Genomic DNA, 14,579 nt, shown 5'->3' on the forward strand with positions numbered 1-14,579 from the left:
ATAACATACACGGGAATGGACAAGCATGGTGAAGGGACTGAGGTTAAGTATCAGGCCCGTTTAAAAGCAGAATTAAGAACAACCAACTGTGCCTCTTTGGTCTCGGCCACAGAAGAGACGACAAAGGAACATTGTCTTTCAGGAAGTATCGCAATGAGACACTCACTGAGGCTCTGAGGCCTCCCCTCTTCAGAAGCCGGCCTGTGGCAAATGCGGTCACCCTGCCAAGCAGAAGAGAAAGTGTAACTGGACAGCCGCGGCCGAAGGCGGCTCCTACAGACTGTACACTGAAGATTCAGGCGTGGATTCCGTGGAGGAACAAAACCTAGACCCAAGAGAGCCGCTGCTGCGGTACCCAGTTCATCTCAGGAATTTCCACAATTAGTCGTGCAACAGGTGTTATGGTTTAAAAAAAAATGGTGTAAATTATACAGCAAAATGTGAATTTTATGAATACTGGTAACAGTAAAGAAGCACTAATGATAGTAAATACCTTACAAAACAGAGGTGGAGATGTGGGAAGCAGTGTAAGTATTCTAACTGTGTCATGTTTCACACAGGGAGTTCAAAGATGCTGTAAAGTTAACACATAGTCTAAAATCAAACATCTAAATGCTTATGGAAAATGTTGTAGTTTTTCATAACTTCCCATAGCCATCTGTTGATTTTAGAGTTCTATTTAAGAACTAATATCTCTTGGGTAAAGACACAATTCTCTGAAGTTCTGCAATTCCTTCTATTAAAAAACTTTCTTCTGTTAAATTTGAGTAAAATTAAATATTTTTACTTCAGGTAAATAGAATACCACTCAGCAACAAAAAGGAATGAATCACTGCTGATTCACTCAATAGCAAGAAGTCACAAAATTTTTATTCTGCATGAAAGAAGCTGGCACTAGAGAGTAAATATTGTATGACTGCATTTATATAAAATCTAGAAGAATCAAACTAATTTATAGCAGCTAAAAACATTTCAGTGGCAGCTTAAAGCTGGGAGGGGAGAGGGACATATAGACTGCCAGGGGCACGAGGAATCATTTGGGAAGACAGAAGTGTTCTGTATCTTGAGTGTGGTGGTTTCCCAGCTGTATGAATAGAATTCATAGAATTTTTATGAATTATTCACAGAATTTTTAGGAATTATACATTAAAGGGATGCAGTTTATTGTACCCACATTATACTTCAATAAACTTAATTTAAAAAAACATAATTGACAAAATATGATAACTTGGAGAGTAAGATCTCATTTTTATAAAATTGTTTCTCTCCATCCTGCCTGTATATATTCACAGGGCAGCTGCAGTGAAGGTCATCAAATGTTAATGAAATGTTTATTTCTGAGCGGTAGGATTTGGAGTGATTTTTTTTTTTATATGTATCTTTGGAATATTTCCTATTGCTTGAATTCTTATAGTGGGCATGTGTAATTTCTGCAACCACTACTGTCATCAATTTAAAATATAGATAAGCATGTTAACATCCTATTTTTTCTCCTAAGCTTTGTACTGGAAATGCCATGTACAGACAGGTGCTCAGAACAAGAGAGGAGGCCTCATCCCAGCCCCGCTCCTGCTGGGCCCCCACTGGCTCAGCTGGCTTCACCTGCTCAGAGTCTAGTTTTGCTCTCCCTCTGCCATTAACAGGCCATCTCTGTCCTCCCTTTGCCATTAAAATGGCAATAAAAATATACATTCGGTGTAGCACACCAAAATAGGTAGAAGTGACTCGAATGCATTCTGACAAGGGCTCTCAGGTGAGGCGAGGCCAGAGCCAGCGCCAGCAGCCCTAGTCTCCAACGTGGTCGTGCGACACCCATCAGAGAAGACTGCCGATAGGTTTGTGGCTTGCTGGTGACCCCACATCAGATATTTATTTCTTCTTCATTCCTTCTTTGTATTAAGATGGTGACTATGTTTGTATATGCAAGACTGCAACATTGTGCTGTACACCAGAGATGGACACACTGTAACTGACTGTGCTTCAATTTTTTAAAAAATGGGGTTTGCACAAAAAAGCATAAATAAAATTATCATAGACTTCACAAAGAAGTATTTTGAATAATAAATGCATTGTTATTGATCTGAGCAATTTTGTCATTTTTACAGCACATTATAGTATTAAAGTTTATACCCTGACAAATTTGGCCAACAATGCTTTTCCACCTATTCATTAGGTTAAAGGGCAGATTTCTGACTAGTTTCAAATATAGATGGTTCTAATCCTCAAAGTAGGGAATCCAACTCTACTGCGACATAAAGATATCTTAGTTCAAAGCCTGTTAATATACAAAATGAGTAATGCCCACAAAAAGAAAATTGCTACTTAAACCCTAAAGATTTCCCTTATTTTTAAAAAGATTTAAGTTTTTAAGTCTAAATATTTTTATTAAATAAATAAATTACTGCATTGTCTCCCCAAAATGTGAAAAGAACATCTGATGGTTAAAATTTCATCTTTTTCCAGCGTTCAATGTGCCTGCTCATAAAATGCCCTGTGATTGTCTTCCTTGCCTAGTGACTCTATTTACAACCCTTAAAAGTAAGCAATTAGCAGGTCAAATAGCACTGTAGACAGGTCCTCACCGAGGTGGCATGGATTACTAAGATGCCGTATTCCTTTTTAGAAAGAATAAGCCTTTACATAGCCATCAAAACCAGCTCAGGCTGCAAAGTAAACAGCATTTTTAAAAATTAAGATGGGAAACAACAACTCTATTATAAACCCTCAAATTCCAGAAAGGAAAAATATATATTCTACTAGGAGCCTTTCAAATTTAAGCATTTAAACATTTGGCTCTAGTTTTTAAAACTTACTCTGCTTCAGTAGGTAAATGTAAAACTAAACCATGAATTATGTTTTGATACTACTTGCCTGTAGTCTATGTGATCAGTGGAAATGCATAGAAAATTCATACTCCGAAATAGAGGACTCTCCCAACCAGTAAAACAAAGACTCATAACAAATTGAGTGATAACAATTTACTCGTATCTTCCCGAATTACTTTCCGTTCTACTCTTTGTAATTCTCATAGAACAGATATTATCATCATTTTTATAGTATAAATCCCACTGTACATGAGAATTAGGAAAAAATCTTATTAAAGATGCAGATTCCAGGACCCAAACCCCAAGGAGCTTAAGAATGAAACCCAGAATGTGTTTGTTTTTTGTTTTTTTTTTAAACAGTCTGCTACCCACCTCCACCCCCTGCCCCAAGAAATGGACGATTCTGACCCAGCTGCTCTGGGTTGCCCTGTCTGGACACCGCATCAATCACCGGCTATTAAAAACACTCAAGTCAGGGTTTTTGGTGGTTTTTTTTTTTGGTTCCACTTTCTGCCTGCTCTCTCTGTCTTACAAGTTTTCCCACTTGGCTTTTCATTACCTGGAAGAATGTACTATTATCTCTAAACTTAGACATATTTCTGTGTACTCCCTCCCCTGAGCCTTATAATAAAAGATTATTATCAAAACTGAAAAAAGCTCTCCTCTCCAGAGGGCTTATTTATCCTAATGAGCTTGTGTGATTCCAGACAGGTTCTCCGCCGTGACAACACAGTGTTCTCCTCCATCTAACAATGACTCACTTGAATTGTTTTTGAGTTAGAATTTTCTCAAGAGATTTTTTTTAAAGGTGTAACTATATTCACAACTCTTCCTACAAGCCTATATACCCCTTAAATAAAATCGGTAAAAGGAAGAAAGACCGCCTTCTGTGGGATGTTAGTCGTACATGATACTGTATAAATCAAAGTGAAGACCAAGCTGAAGAATATGAAGAGGAATTTATGCATGTATATGTATGACTGAAACATTATGCTGCACACCAGAAACTGACAACACTGTAAACTGACTATACTTCAACTGAAAAAACAAAAAACAAAAAACAAAACCAAGATCAGCCACTTCTTGTGAAAAGCTTCCTGGTCACGCCCCCTTCTCACCTGTGCCCCGCCCACTCAAGGGGACATCTCCCTCTTGAGCTCCCAGGAGCATCACTCAGCGCCTCTCGAATGGCAGATGTCCCATCTGTCTTACATCCTGATTTCACGCCTACCTCCAACTACCAAAGCTTGACTTTCTCATATATGGTCACTGCCTTACAGTGCGTGCCCTACTAATAAGAAAATCTCTGGCTGTGTAACCTCCTTTTCACGCATCATAAACTTTCTTTCTCCACAGACCCACAGAGATTCTGGGACTTTCCATGGCTCTTTTCTCCTCTCTCTCAGCTACTTCCAACTTGGTTGTTCAAAAACTGTTGCAACACAGCAATTTCTATAGTTGACTTCAATAAGAGTTTACACTGTTGACTGCCATCACTCAAGGCCCTCCTCTTTCTTAGCAATCTCTGTGGGTTAGTGCTTTGATCCAGAGCTTGTGAGCTGCCCTGGAGAGAGACTCACATACCTCATCCTGTAGCAGAGTCTTACTGTACTCCAGGTGGTGCCTCTCCAAGATGGAAGATCCGTGAAGCCTTGCTAGTGGAGATGTGGACCTAGGGCAAGGACAAGCCAGCATTTTAGCTATTTAAAGAGTACACCTTAGGTCACACGATACAGAATCTTTACAATCTGAGGATTTTTTTTCCTTTTCCCCTCTCCCCTAATGCCTGTGAAACAGTCAAAAGTAACATATTGGAAAAGAATTTTTAGATTTAGAATATGAGAATATGCTTTTAAAAAAACACCCTAATTTGTTGTATGCATAAAGTGATCGACTTGTTTAAACTAGGAAGTTTGGTTCATCCTATGCTCCTAAAATCTTTTAGTTCCCTGGAGCTTATGGTGGTGACTATGACTCATAGAACATGGAGCAAACTTGTTGAAGCCCATAGATTATTTGCATAGAAAGTATTTAAGAATTATCAGAAGCCAAAATGAAAATGATTATAGAGTTAACATTTCTTTCCTCCTCCAAGACAGTGACATCAATTTAAATTTCCCTATTGTTAATGGTGAGGTCACAGCTTTATATAAGTGGGGTCTTCAGTAACCTGTCTTTCTGTAGTTCTTCCTGATTGAGGAAGGGGAAGTGACATTGAAAATAAAAAGGTGAAAAGGTGGAGAGAAGCTGACGTTAAAGGTCTACATAGATAATTTGAAGACTTTCTTATAATTTCAAGCAAGTAAGAAAAATCAGAAATATGGGTAGCAGCCTTGGCAGAGAAGTTTCATTTAATTTCAGAAAGAACAGAGCTTTAAGGAGAGGAGTCATTAACAGGTCACTAACAATCTGGTAAACCAAATAGTCAAGTTTGAGAACAATCAGACTGTGATCAGTATTATAATTGATCATAATTCAATTATTAACATGTGTCAGCACTGGAGATTTTTAAAAAATGAATAAAGCTCAATTCCAGTCAGAAATGAGTTGTATCTTTAATTCCTTTAGGTTGAAAAACATCAGTCAAGAAAGGCTGCTGGGGAGCTGGATATTCAACCAGCCTCAGAATGACACCTCACAGATGATGTATTAATATAAAGGAGAAAATGTACCTTTACATAAAGACATCTGCTGGATATTGTCCATAAACAGTTTAACTTAACCTTGTAGCTAATGGAACAAAGTGATAACATGAGCCTCCTGATGCAATGCATTGAAAAGGACACATCATCTACGTAGAATTCCTGCCAAAAACCTGTACCCTGAATCGTCATCAGAAAACTAAACAAATCCACATTGAGGGATGTGATGCAAAACAACTCATCTAGCCTCTTCAGAAATGTCAACATCCTGAAAGATAGCAAAAAGCTGAGGAACAATCCCAGATTGAAGGGGAGTAAAGACACTTGACAACAAAATGCACTGTGATCCTTGATTAGATCCCAAATCAAAGAGAAAAAAGGATAGCTACAAAGGACATTATTGAGAAAACTGGAAAAATTGGAATAAACATTCCATATTGGATAATAGTATTGTACCAATACTAAGTCTCTTGAGGGTGATCATCATATTGTGTTTATATAAGCAAATGTCCCCCTTATCCTTAGGAAATACACACTGAAATACTTTGGGGTGACATGTGATGAGGCTTGCAACTGTCTCACAAATGGTTCTGTTAAAAAAAATGATTATTTTATACACAGACATGCACACACACATCTGTTAACCCAGCGAGTAGCACCCCAGCTCCCGGAAGGAATTTGAGGATGGGGGTGGGGGACCCTTGTCAGCATTCCCAGGGGAATTTTGAGGTGGTAAAGATGACTGAAGATCAGCTACAAGTAAAATTTACCCTAAAATAAAAGAAGTAGAAAACGGTACTATCTGTAGATGCAGAACAGGGAGACTGATGTTAATCTGAAACAGTTTAACTGCTTCAGAATTTGTGAGCACTTACAGAATAATCACTAGGACATTCCAGAGAAGGTTCAGAAAGAGAAAATGATGCTGAATTGCTGTTATGAACCCTTTTATGATAAGGCTTGTGAGAGAGGAAGGCCAGGGACAGCATGTCTCTGGATTTCAGCGAGGCAACAGAGCAGCAGCTTCAAGAAACGTTCTGTGCAAGTTGGAACACTGAGTATGGTCACTCAATATTCAAATACTGGACAGCAGAGCCCAACAGGTGTGGCTTAATCACCTGTCTTCAGCCCCAGGGGTAGGTTTCTAGTCCCTGGCCCCAGAACTCTGCCATGGGTTTTGTCCTGATGCACAATTTTATCAATAACTTGAATGAATATTGATGGAAATCATGACTATTTTATTTTCAGATGACAAAAAAATGAAAAAATAACTTATCCATTGGCTCATAGAGTATGTACTTAAATGGCAATTTTTTTTTTGCTTTAAAAAATATTTTATTGTGGTAAGAACACTTAGCGTGAGATCTACCCTCTTAACAAAATCTTTCACGTGTACAGCACAATATTTTTAATATAAGTACAATGTTGCACCAATTTTGAAATATTAAAAAATGCTATTTAAAATTTTTTTAATAAATACAAATAGAATGGCCTGCCTTGTGAACCACTGTGGAGAATCCAGTGCAGATGCTGCCTAGAGGACACAGGAGGGAACACAGCGGGGGGGGGGGGCAGATTAGCTAAATCCTAAAATTCCTCTGATTTTTTTCCCTGATAACTGCATTTCTTCAGGGACAAGATGGGGGGCAAAGGAAATTAAAAGATGAGAGAATTGAAAAACTAAACAAGAAAAAGGGGTGAAAGAGATCAGAGAAATCTATAAACCTATAAAAGACTGGCTAGAAAAGTGCAGCGAACCAAGAGAAGACAAGTACTTGAAGGAATAACAAAAAATTTGAAAATGGCAAGGTTTTTAGGGCGTTGCCAGAGGGCAGAGTCTAAAGCTGGGAGATAAGGGTGGAAACCAGAACCACGGGGGGTCAGACATTTTGGAGATGAGTAAGCAGACCAGGGCAGAAGGTCAAGCCAGATTACACGGCACAGGAGCCTGACCAGTACCATTAGCGTGAGAATGATTCAGTCGGAGTCAGCCTTTTGTTGACTGCTTTTGCCAATGTAAGGTCTCCGTATCTTTGCAGACTCCTGAGCAATTTCTCCAGCACAGTAAGGGTACACATGTTCATTAAGAATCATCTTTAGGGGAGGATATAGCTCAGTGGTAGAGTGCCTGCCTAGCATGCACAAGACCCCGGGTTCAATCCCCAGTACCTCCATTAAATAAAGAAGCCTAATTACCTCCCCTCCCACCACCAAAAAAAGTCATCGTGCAAAAAGACACATTTGATCCCAGCAGCTTATTGGAGATGCCAGAACCACGTACACTGTGCTCAGGTTACTAGAGTCGGGAGCTGAGAACCTGCACCCTTATAACTGCACTTTCCTTCTCGGGCAAGAGAGAAAGACAGCAATGATGTGAAGATGCCAGGTCAGCTGACAGAAGAACAAGGACCAGGGATGTGAGTGGTAGTGAGCCCAGGAAGAAACGTTCTCCAGCTTGAGCCGGGGGAGTGTCACCCAGGTGTGTACAGGTGTTTAAGTCGAAAATCAGTGCTGAAACAAAGTTGAATAAAGGAGTGAAGGCATTTACAAATAAGGCAGAGGCACCAGGACATGTCCACATGGCCCCATGTGTTCACTTACTTCATCTGATACAAATTATTGGTGCCTCTGTGGTCAATGTCGTGACAGAAGGCAGCAGCAAGCATGGCAAAGGCTTCAAGATCCGTGTAGTATTTCTTTAGTCTTCCTGTCTAAAAAAAAAAAAATATATATATATATATATATATGTATGTATATATTTACTTGGATGAATACACCTCCACAGCATGCGCAGTGAGGCCTGCCTGCCAGAGGGGATCTGCTGTGTTTTTAGAGCAAGCTGACTTTAGTTCTTGAGGACTGTAGCTCATCCTGGGAAGTTCCAAAGCCAGCAGATAACTGAACTTTAAGGGTGTAAGTCCATGAACGTCAGAGTGATAATCCACCCACATTCCTTGGGATCATCTCCAGGGGATTTGGGGGTTTATGGGATTGTGTCCATGAATTCCAAAATTACTGATGTAAAAGAATGGACTGAGGGGGGAGGGCATAGCTCAGTGGTAGAGCCCATGATTAGCATGCATGAGGTCCTGGGTTCAGTCCCCAGTATCTCCTCTAAGAATAAAATAAAAAAAACCTAACTACCCCACCCACCCAAAAAATAATACATAATAATAAAAATTTTTTAACTATTCAAAATGAAAAAATAAAAGAATGGACTGGGCCTATTCCCCACCACGCTCAAGAGGAAGACATGCGGGTTTCCGCCGATTCAGGGCGCTGGTACCTACCATCAGCAACGTGAACATGGTCTGCCCCACATTGAACCCGTGTCGCCAGTTGTGGTAAGTGACGGAACGGTACCCCTTTCTCACCGTGTACATCCATCTGGTAAGGACCTGCCACCGAAAGAAGACACCACCTCTCAGACTTTGGAAATGAATTCTAAAGGTTAGAAGGTCTGTGAGAAGCTTATCTGAAAAGATAGGCTGGGTCTTGTTTACAGGGTTGAAGCCCATATATGGATGAAGTTAATCATACTTTAAAATCCAAACTGAAGTGAATCTTTTGAACCACAGGAAGTTTTAGTGGAGGGCAGCAACAGAATCCCACAGTCTTTTAAATTAGATACCCCCCTGACCTCTACGGGTACTTTGAATTTCTCCACCACATTTATTTCAAAAAACAGCCGAAGTCCGCACTGAATCAGGCCATGCTCTGTGATGGGGAAGTCACTGAAGCGGAATTCATACAGGTCTGCTGCCCGAGGGTCTGGCAGATCCTCCTTCTGTTGAAACAAGCGTGAAGTATTCCAGATTACATTCGTTTTTTTCCCTTTAGTCTCACACATTCAACACTGGGCATAAAACAAAATTACAATAAAAGGATATCAAATGCAATTCACGGAGCCTCTCCATGCCCAGTACTGGGTTATGCATATAATCCTCACAACAAACCTGCACAATTATCCCCAGTTTCCAGATGGTGAAACTGAGGCTCAGCTATATTAAGAAACTTGTGATGGCATTCAATTCCAAATCAGCCCCCAGTGGCTATTTGCCTTCTCTGATGCAAAATAAAATGTCTAGTGGCAGTAGCCTAATCCATTTTCAATACTCAACTTCTCTTATTTCCCTATTCCAGAAATATTCAGTGCACAGTAGATGACAGCTTAATTCAATTCTATTGTGTTTTCTTTACCTGTTCAGTGACACTTTCCTACTAGTCTGTGGGCTCCACACCGATGGGGTCGGGTCTGTTTTACTTGCTGTTGTATCTCAGAACCTGTGGTGCCTGACCCATGGAGATGCTGGGTGAATGTTTCTTGAATGAATGAATGAATGCAAGCATGCATGCATGCCCCCGCAGTGTCCTGGTACACTAGCAGACATCACATTTAACCCGCCGCTTGTTAGGAGTTAGGACTAGGTGAGAAAACAGTAAATGAGGCACATGAGTATTGACATGGCCTGGGAAGTAAAAATATGGGCCTTGTTCTTAAGGAACTTAATCTATTGAAATGTTTATAAAATACAAACCAGTGAAAGGTGAGAGCTTAGAATATTCACAGAGCACAGCTTCAAGTGCCAGGGCTGTGGGAGAAGTTGCAGGCAGGCCGGGGGAAGTAAAGTAGGAGAGGTTCTGGAGGGGTGTATATTCAGCTGATTTGGAGGCAGGCAGGGAGGAGACAGTTCCATGGGAGGAAAGAAGTAGGAAGGGCTGTGTGAGCGTGCACGAGCAATTCAGTTCAGTGAGTATTTATCTACTGAGTCTGTTGTAAATTCTTAATGCTGTGCTAAGGTCACATGCCTCAGTAAGCTCAAGGTTTCCCAGGGGATAATTCATGCTCTATTTGTACAAATTTCCACACCAAATGGTACGTGACTCTTTCGGTACAATTATGGTTTCTGGTTTCCAAACCCTAGAGTCTGGGCTGACCCCTCACACCCTTGCCCTTCTCTCCAGGGGGCTCCTTGGTCCTCCTGTGCCCCCTTCTCACCAAGGCCACTCTCAGACTGGCCACTTTAGGCAGAGATCTTTTTCCTGCAGCGCAATGGAGCCAGGAGACTAGTGATCAGTTCTGGATTGGGGATTAGCAGCATCTCCTAGGCTGAACAAGACTCAATACTCTCATCTGGGAAATGGGAACAACAGTAGCATTTTTGTCTTTGTTGTGTTAATGAAAAAGCAGTAGCAATTTTATTTGTCTGCATCAAAGACAAGTAGAGAGGATTCAACTCAGGGCCCCTAGTAACACTCCTCAGAACTCCTTTCTCCAATTCTCACAGAATCTTCCATGTCCTCCACTGCTCTTTCTCGTCACTTTCTCTCTCCCTCCAGGCCCTCTCAGATTCCTTACCCATGAAGGCTTTCCTTTTTCATTTGTTCGTTTAGTATTTACTCATTCCACAAACATTTATCAGTTTCTATCTGTGTTGGGGCATTATGGACAAAGCAACAAAGGAAGCAGACATGTCGCTGCCCTGAAACACACGTTCTCACAGGGAGAGACAGAAAATAAGCACTCCGTTTACAAATCAGACTAAGAGGAGAGTTGCGGGCTGTGGGGTGGGGTACCCCAGGCCACAGAGCCTCCCTGCTGGAGCTCACCTCTGCCCTACTGTTCTGATCAAATGTGGAATCTGAAATATATGCTTGTTTGTTTCTTGGGTTCTTAAGTCTTATGCAGCAAGGATTTGAGACAAGCCTAGGGCATATTTTACATTCAAAACAGGCTGTTGTTTTTTCGTTTTGTTTTTGTAAATCTATTGGTTCTTGGCCCATCTTATTGCTTCTCCAATATAAGGCTCTTCCTCCTCTAAATAGAGAACTAGAAAATGTCCAAACTATCATGGATGCCAATTAAAGTTTTGTTTTACCAGAAGATGAGTGTTGCTGGGAGCAAATGAGGAGATGGAAGGGTCGTCTTCTGGGCCAGGTGTGAGGGGAACGTGCTCAGAGTGGAGCCAAGAAGAGTGAGAGATGGTAGAAGAGCCCCAGGTGACATGAAACTCTGCAGGCTGGGAGCGGGGCCCTCAGATGAGCGTCCAAGGTCCCTGGCTCTGTGGGAGAAGAGTCAAGGGCCAGGACGAGAGGGCAGAGCCCATGACAGATGGGATGGGGAAGGTGAGATACTCAGTATGTCTTAGTTTAGAAAGAACATTTATATAACGGATTAGAAAGGAGCAGAGTAAAACAGTAGGATGAGGTGGTTAATAAGGAAAATAAACGTGGTATTATTCCCATTGTAATCAGATTGTATTAAAACCTCTGAAATTCAAGGTCCAGGGGCCATGGTAAATATCCCAGCCTTTCAGCTGGGATCCCAGAAGGGCCACACTCTTCTGGATATTTCTTGGTAAGGGCTCTACCCTAGTAGTAAAGGCAACATGGAAACTGACCATTCCTAACAGAATCTAAAACCAACTCTATTCACCTATCAGAAGAAAATGTGACCCTCTTAATAGAAAGATCACCCAGAGCCCCTACAAGTTTTTATCAATTTCTGGTTTCAATTAAAAAATGGATGAAGCATGCTTTAAAATGATCAAATGACTGAAACTCAAGAGTAAAAAGAGACAATAGATTTGACATGGAAGCACCTAAATGTCCTTTGACAGATGACTGGATACAGAAGTTGTGGGTGTGTGTGTGTGTGTGTGTGTGTGTGTGTGTGTGTGTGTGTGTGTACATGTATGGTATGTATACACACACACACTGGAATACTACTCAGCCATAAAAAAGAATGAAATAATGCCATTTGCAGTAACCTGGATGGACCTAGAGATTATCATACTAAATTAAGTCAGAGAAAGACAAATATCACTCCATATCACTTATATGTGGAATCTTAAAAAAATGAGACCAATGAACTTATTTATAAAGCAGAGAAGACTTATAGACATAGAAAACAAACTTATGGTTACCAAAGGGAAAGAGGAGTAAATTAGGAGTTTGAGAGTAGTAGATACAAACTACTATACATAAAATAGATGAACAACAAGGTCCTACGGTATAGCATGGGGATCTATTTTCAATATCTTGTAATAATCTATTATGAAAAAATGTATATATATATATATGACTGAATCACTATGCGTTACACCAGAAACTAACACAGCACTGTAAATCAACCATACTTCAATAAAATAGAAATATAGTGCCAAAAAAATAGACAGGAGAACCAGACCTATAGGTGAGTCAGGTATTGAGATGGAGAATTTAAAATCACAACGAACCAACAAATTCAAGAAAATAGACAAAAAGAGAGATAAAGTAGATAAAACAATGCAAAGTTTCAGCACAGAATTGGAATCTTTGAAAAAAAGAATAGGCATTCCAAAACTGAAAAAGATAATCTCTGAAATTAAAAACTTACTGGATGGGTTTAACAGCAGACTGTAGAAAACGGGTTTGAATGGGGTTAGAAGCAGACACAACAAAACAGGATTAACGACTGAAAGAGAAGTTATTTCATCTAGAAATAACAGGGATGGCCTTACGGCAACAATAGGAAAGAACTGAATTCTTCCAGGCTCCAGAAGGGCCTACGTTCTGCTATAATTCTGTCATGTCTTCTGGGGAGGCCGTGGTGGAATACAAAGCCATTAAAATAAACCAGGCCATGTTCTCCTAGAGTGTGTGCCTGAGTTCCCTTATGCAGTCGTTTGGTAATTTTAAATTACCTCTGTGTATCGGACTTTAGGGGACAAAGAGGAAGAAAGAAGGGAACCAGAAAATCACTCTTTAGAAGAAATCTCTTTTCTTCTTAGCTTTGAAAGGTGCCAGAGAAGAGGAAACTCAGCACTTACTTGAAAAATGAGAATGCAGTTCCTAATCTGTTTTATTTAAAAGGCATTAAGGATAGAAGTAAAACACTTACCAAAATTGTGACAAGTTGTTTTTCTTCACAGTCTTCAATTGCATCTATATTTAACTTTTCTTTAAATTTCTAAAATGTAAGAGAAATGGAGGTGTGAACTTCCTATGAAGTCGATTTCTATCTGCTCTTAAAATCAGTTAAAATAAACTACACTATGGTGAGGCCCATAACAAAGATGCATTCTGGATACAAAGACCTACAGCACTTGATTAGGTAGAATTTTCTCTCAAAAATAATACAAGTAACTTCTCTTTTCCCCCAAAATGTAACAGTAGCTGTCTTAAAAAAAAAAAAAAAAAAAAAAAAAAAGACATGAGATGTTTGCATGTAGGGGAGAAAAATGAGTGGCTTACATCTGCTTCTCTATTAGTTTATAGCAACTTCCCTTCATTCTCCCCAGACGTTCTCATCTTCAACATCTCAAACTCACAAATCAAATTTCTCTTCTCAAATCACCCAGCAAAACCAAAAACCATCAAAAAGAAAAGAAAAAAAACCCAAGGAAGGGAAATAGAAGGAATAGAGATAATGGGGTGTGGTATTTCCTCTTAATTGGGTGGTAATTAGAACACTATTAGCAAATATATTTTTTTAATTTTTTAAATTGAGGGATGGTATTTTTAGGCTTATTTATTTGTTAATTTTTTTTAATAGAGGTACTGGGAATTGAACCCAGGACCTTGTGCCTGCTAGGCATGCACTCTACCACTGGGCTATACCCTCCCCCAGCAAATATCTTTTTGATCCCCCATCATCCATGATATTGATCTGGGCCAACATGAATTTTAGTGAATGAGATGTGAGTAAAGAATTGAAACAAGCTTGCATAGATGGGCTTGATCTTTGTACTTCGGTAGTCACCATAAGAACATCTGTCCGGTAGCTGCTGGGCAAGAAGGACGAGAGATACAGAGAGCAAACCAAACTCACAGCTTGGAGTCCAGCCCAAACAAGATCAGCTGAAGCCTGGTCAACCCACAAATGCAAGAGTGACACATAGATGCTCACTGTTGTATGCCACTGAGAGGTTATGGCTGTTATGCAGCATTCATTACATGGCAAGAGCTGACTGATATGTTTCCCTTTCTGGATGTATTTTTTCCCTTGCTAAAAAAACTCAATCTAGACCTCACTACTCTAGCTCCTACAGAGCTATTTTTAAAAAAGTGCTATTCCAGCCAAGCAGCCTGGAAATTCAGTAAGGCTCTGTGTACTGTGGGCCACCCAGGT

General features: G+C 40.1%; 1 protein-coding gene across 3 annotated transcripts in view; it reads right to left on the reverse strand.

The window, feature by feature from the left end:
* Nucleotides 1–14,579, reverse strand: part of PDE6C (phosphodiesterase 6C) — a 60,077-nt gene that overhangs the window by 15,637 nt on the left and 29,861 nt on the right. For all 3 annotated transcript variants that reach the window (XM_032491295.1, XM_032491294.1, XM_032491296.1), the window contains 5 exons: nucleotides 13,350–13,418; nucleotides 9,108–9,254; nucleotides 8,758–8,865; nucleotides 8,069–8,178; nucleotides 4,410–4,497 (listed from right to left, as the gene is read on the reverse strand). In XM_032491295.1, the coding sequence (XP_032347186.1) occupies nucleotides 4,410–4,497; nucleotides 8,069–8,178; nucleotides 8,758–8,865; nucleotides 9,108–9,254; nucleotides 13,350–13,418 (522 nt within the window). The remainder of the gene's footprint in view (nucleotides 1–4,409; nucleotides 4,498–8,068; nucleotides 8,179–8,757; nucleotides 8,866–9,107; nucleotides 9,255–13,349; nucleotides 13,419–14,579) is intronic.

Source organism: Camelus ferus, chromosome 11 (genome assembly GCF_009834535.1).
Source record: "Camelus ferus isolate YT-003-E chromosome 11, BCGSAC_Cfer_1.0, whole genome shotgun sequence".
NCBI classification, from domain to species: Eukaryota; Metazoa; Chordata; class Mammalia; order Artiodactyla; family Camelidae; genus Camelus; species Camelus ferus.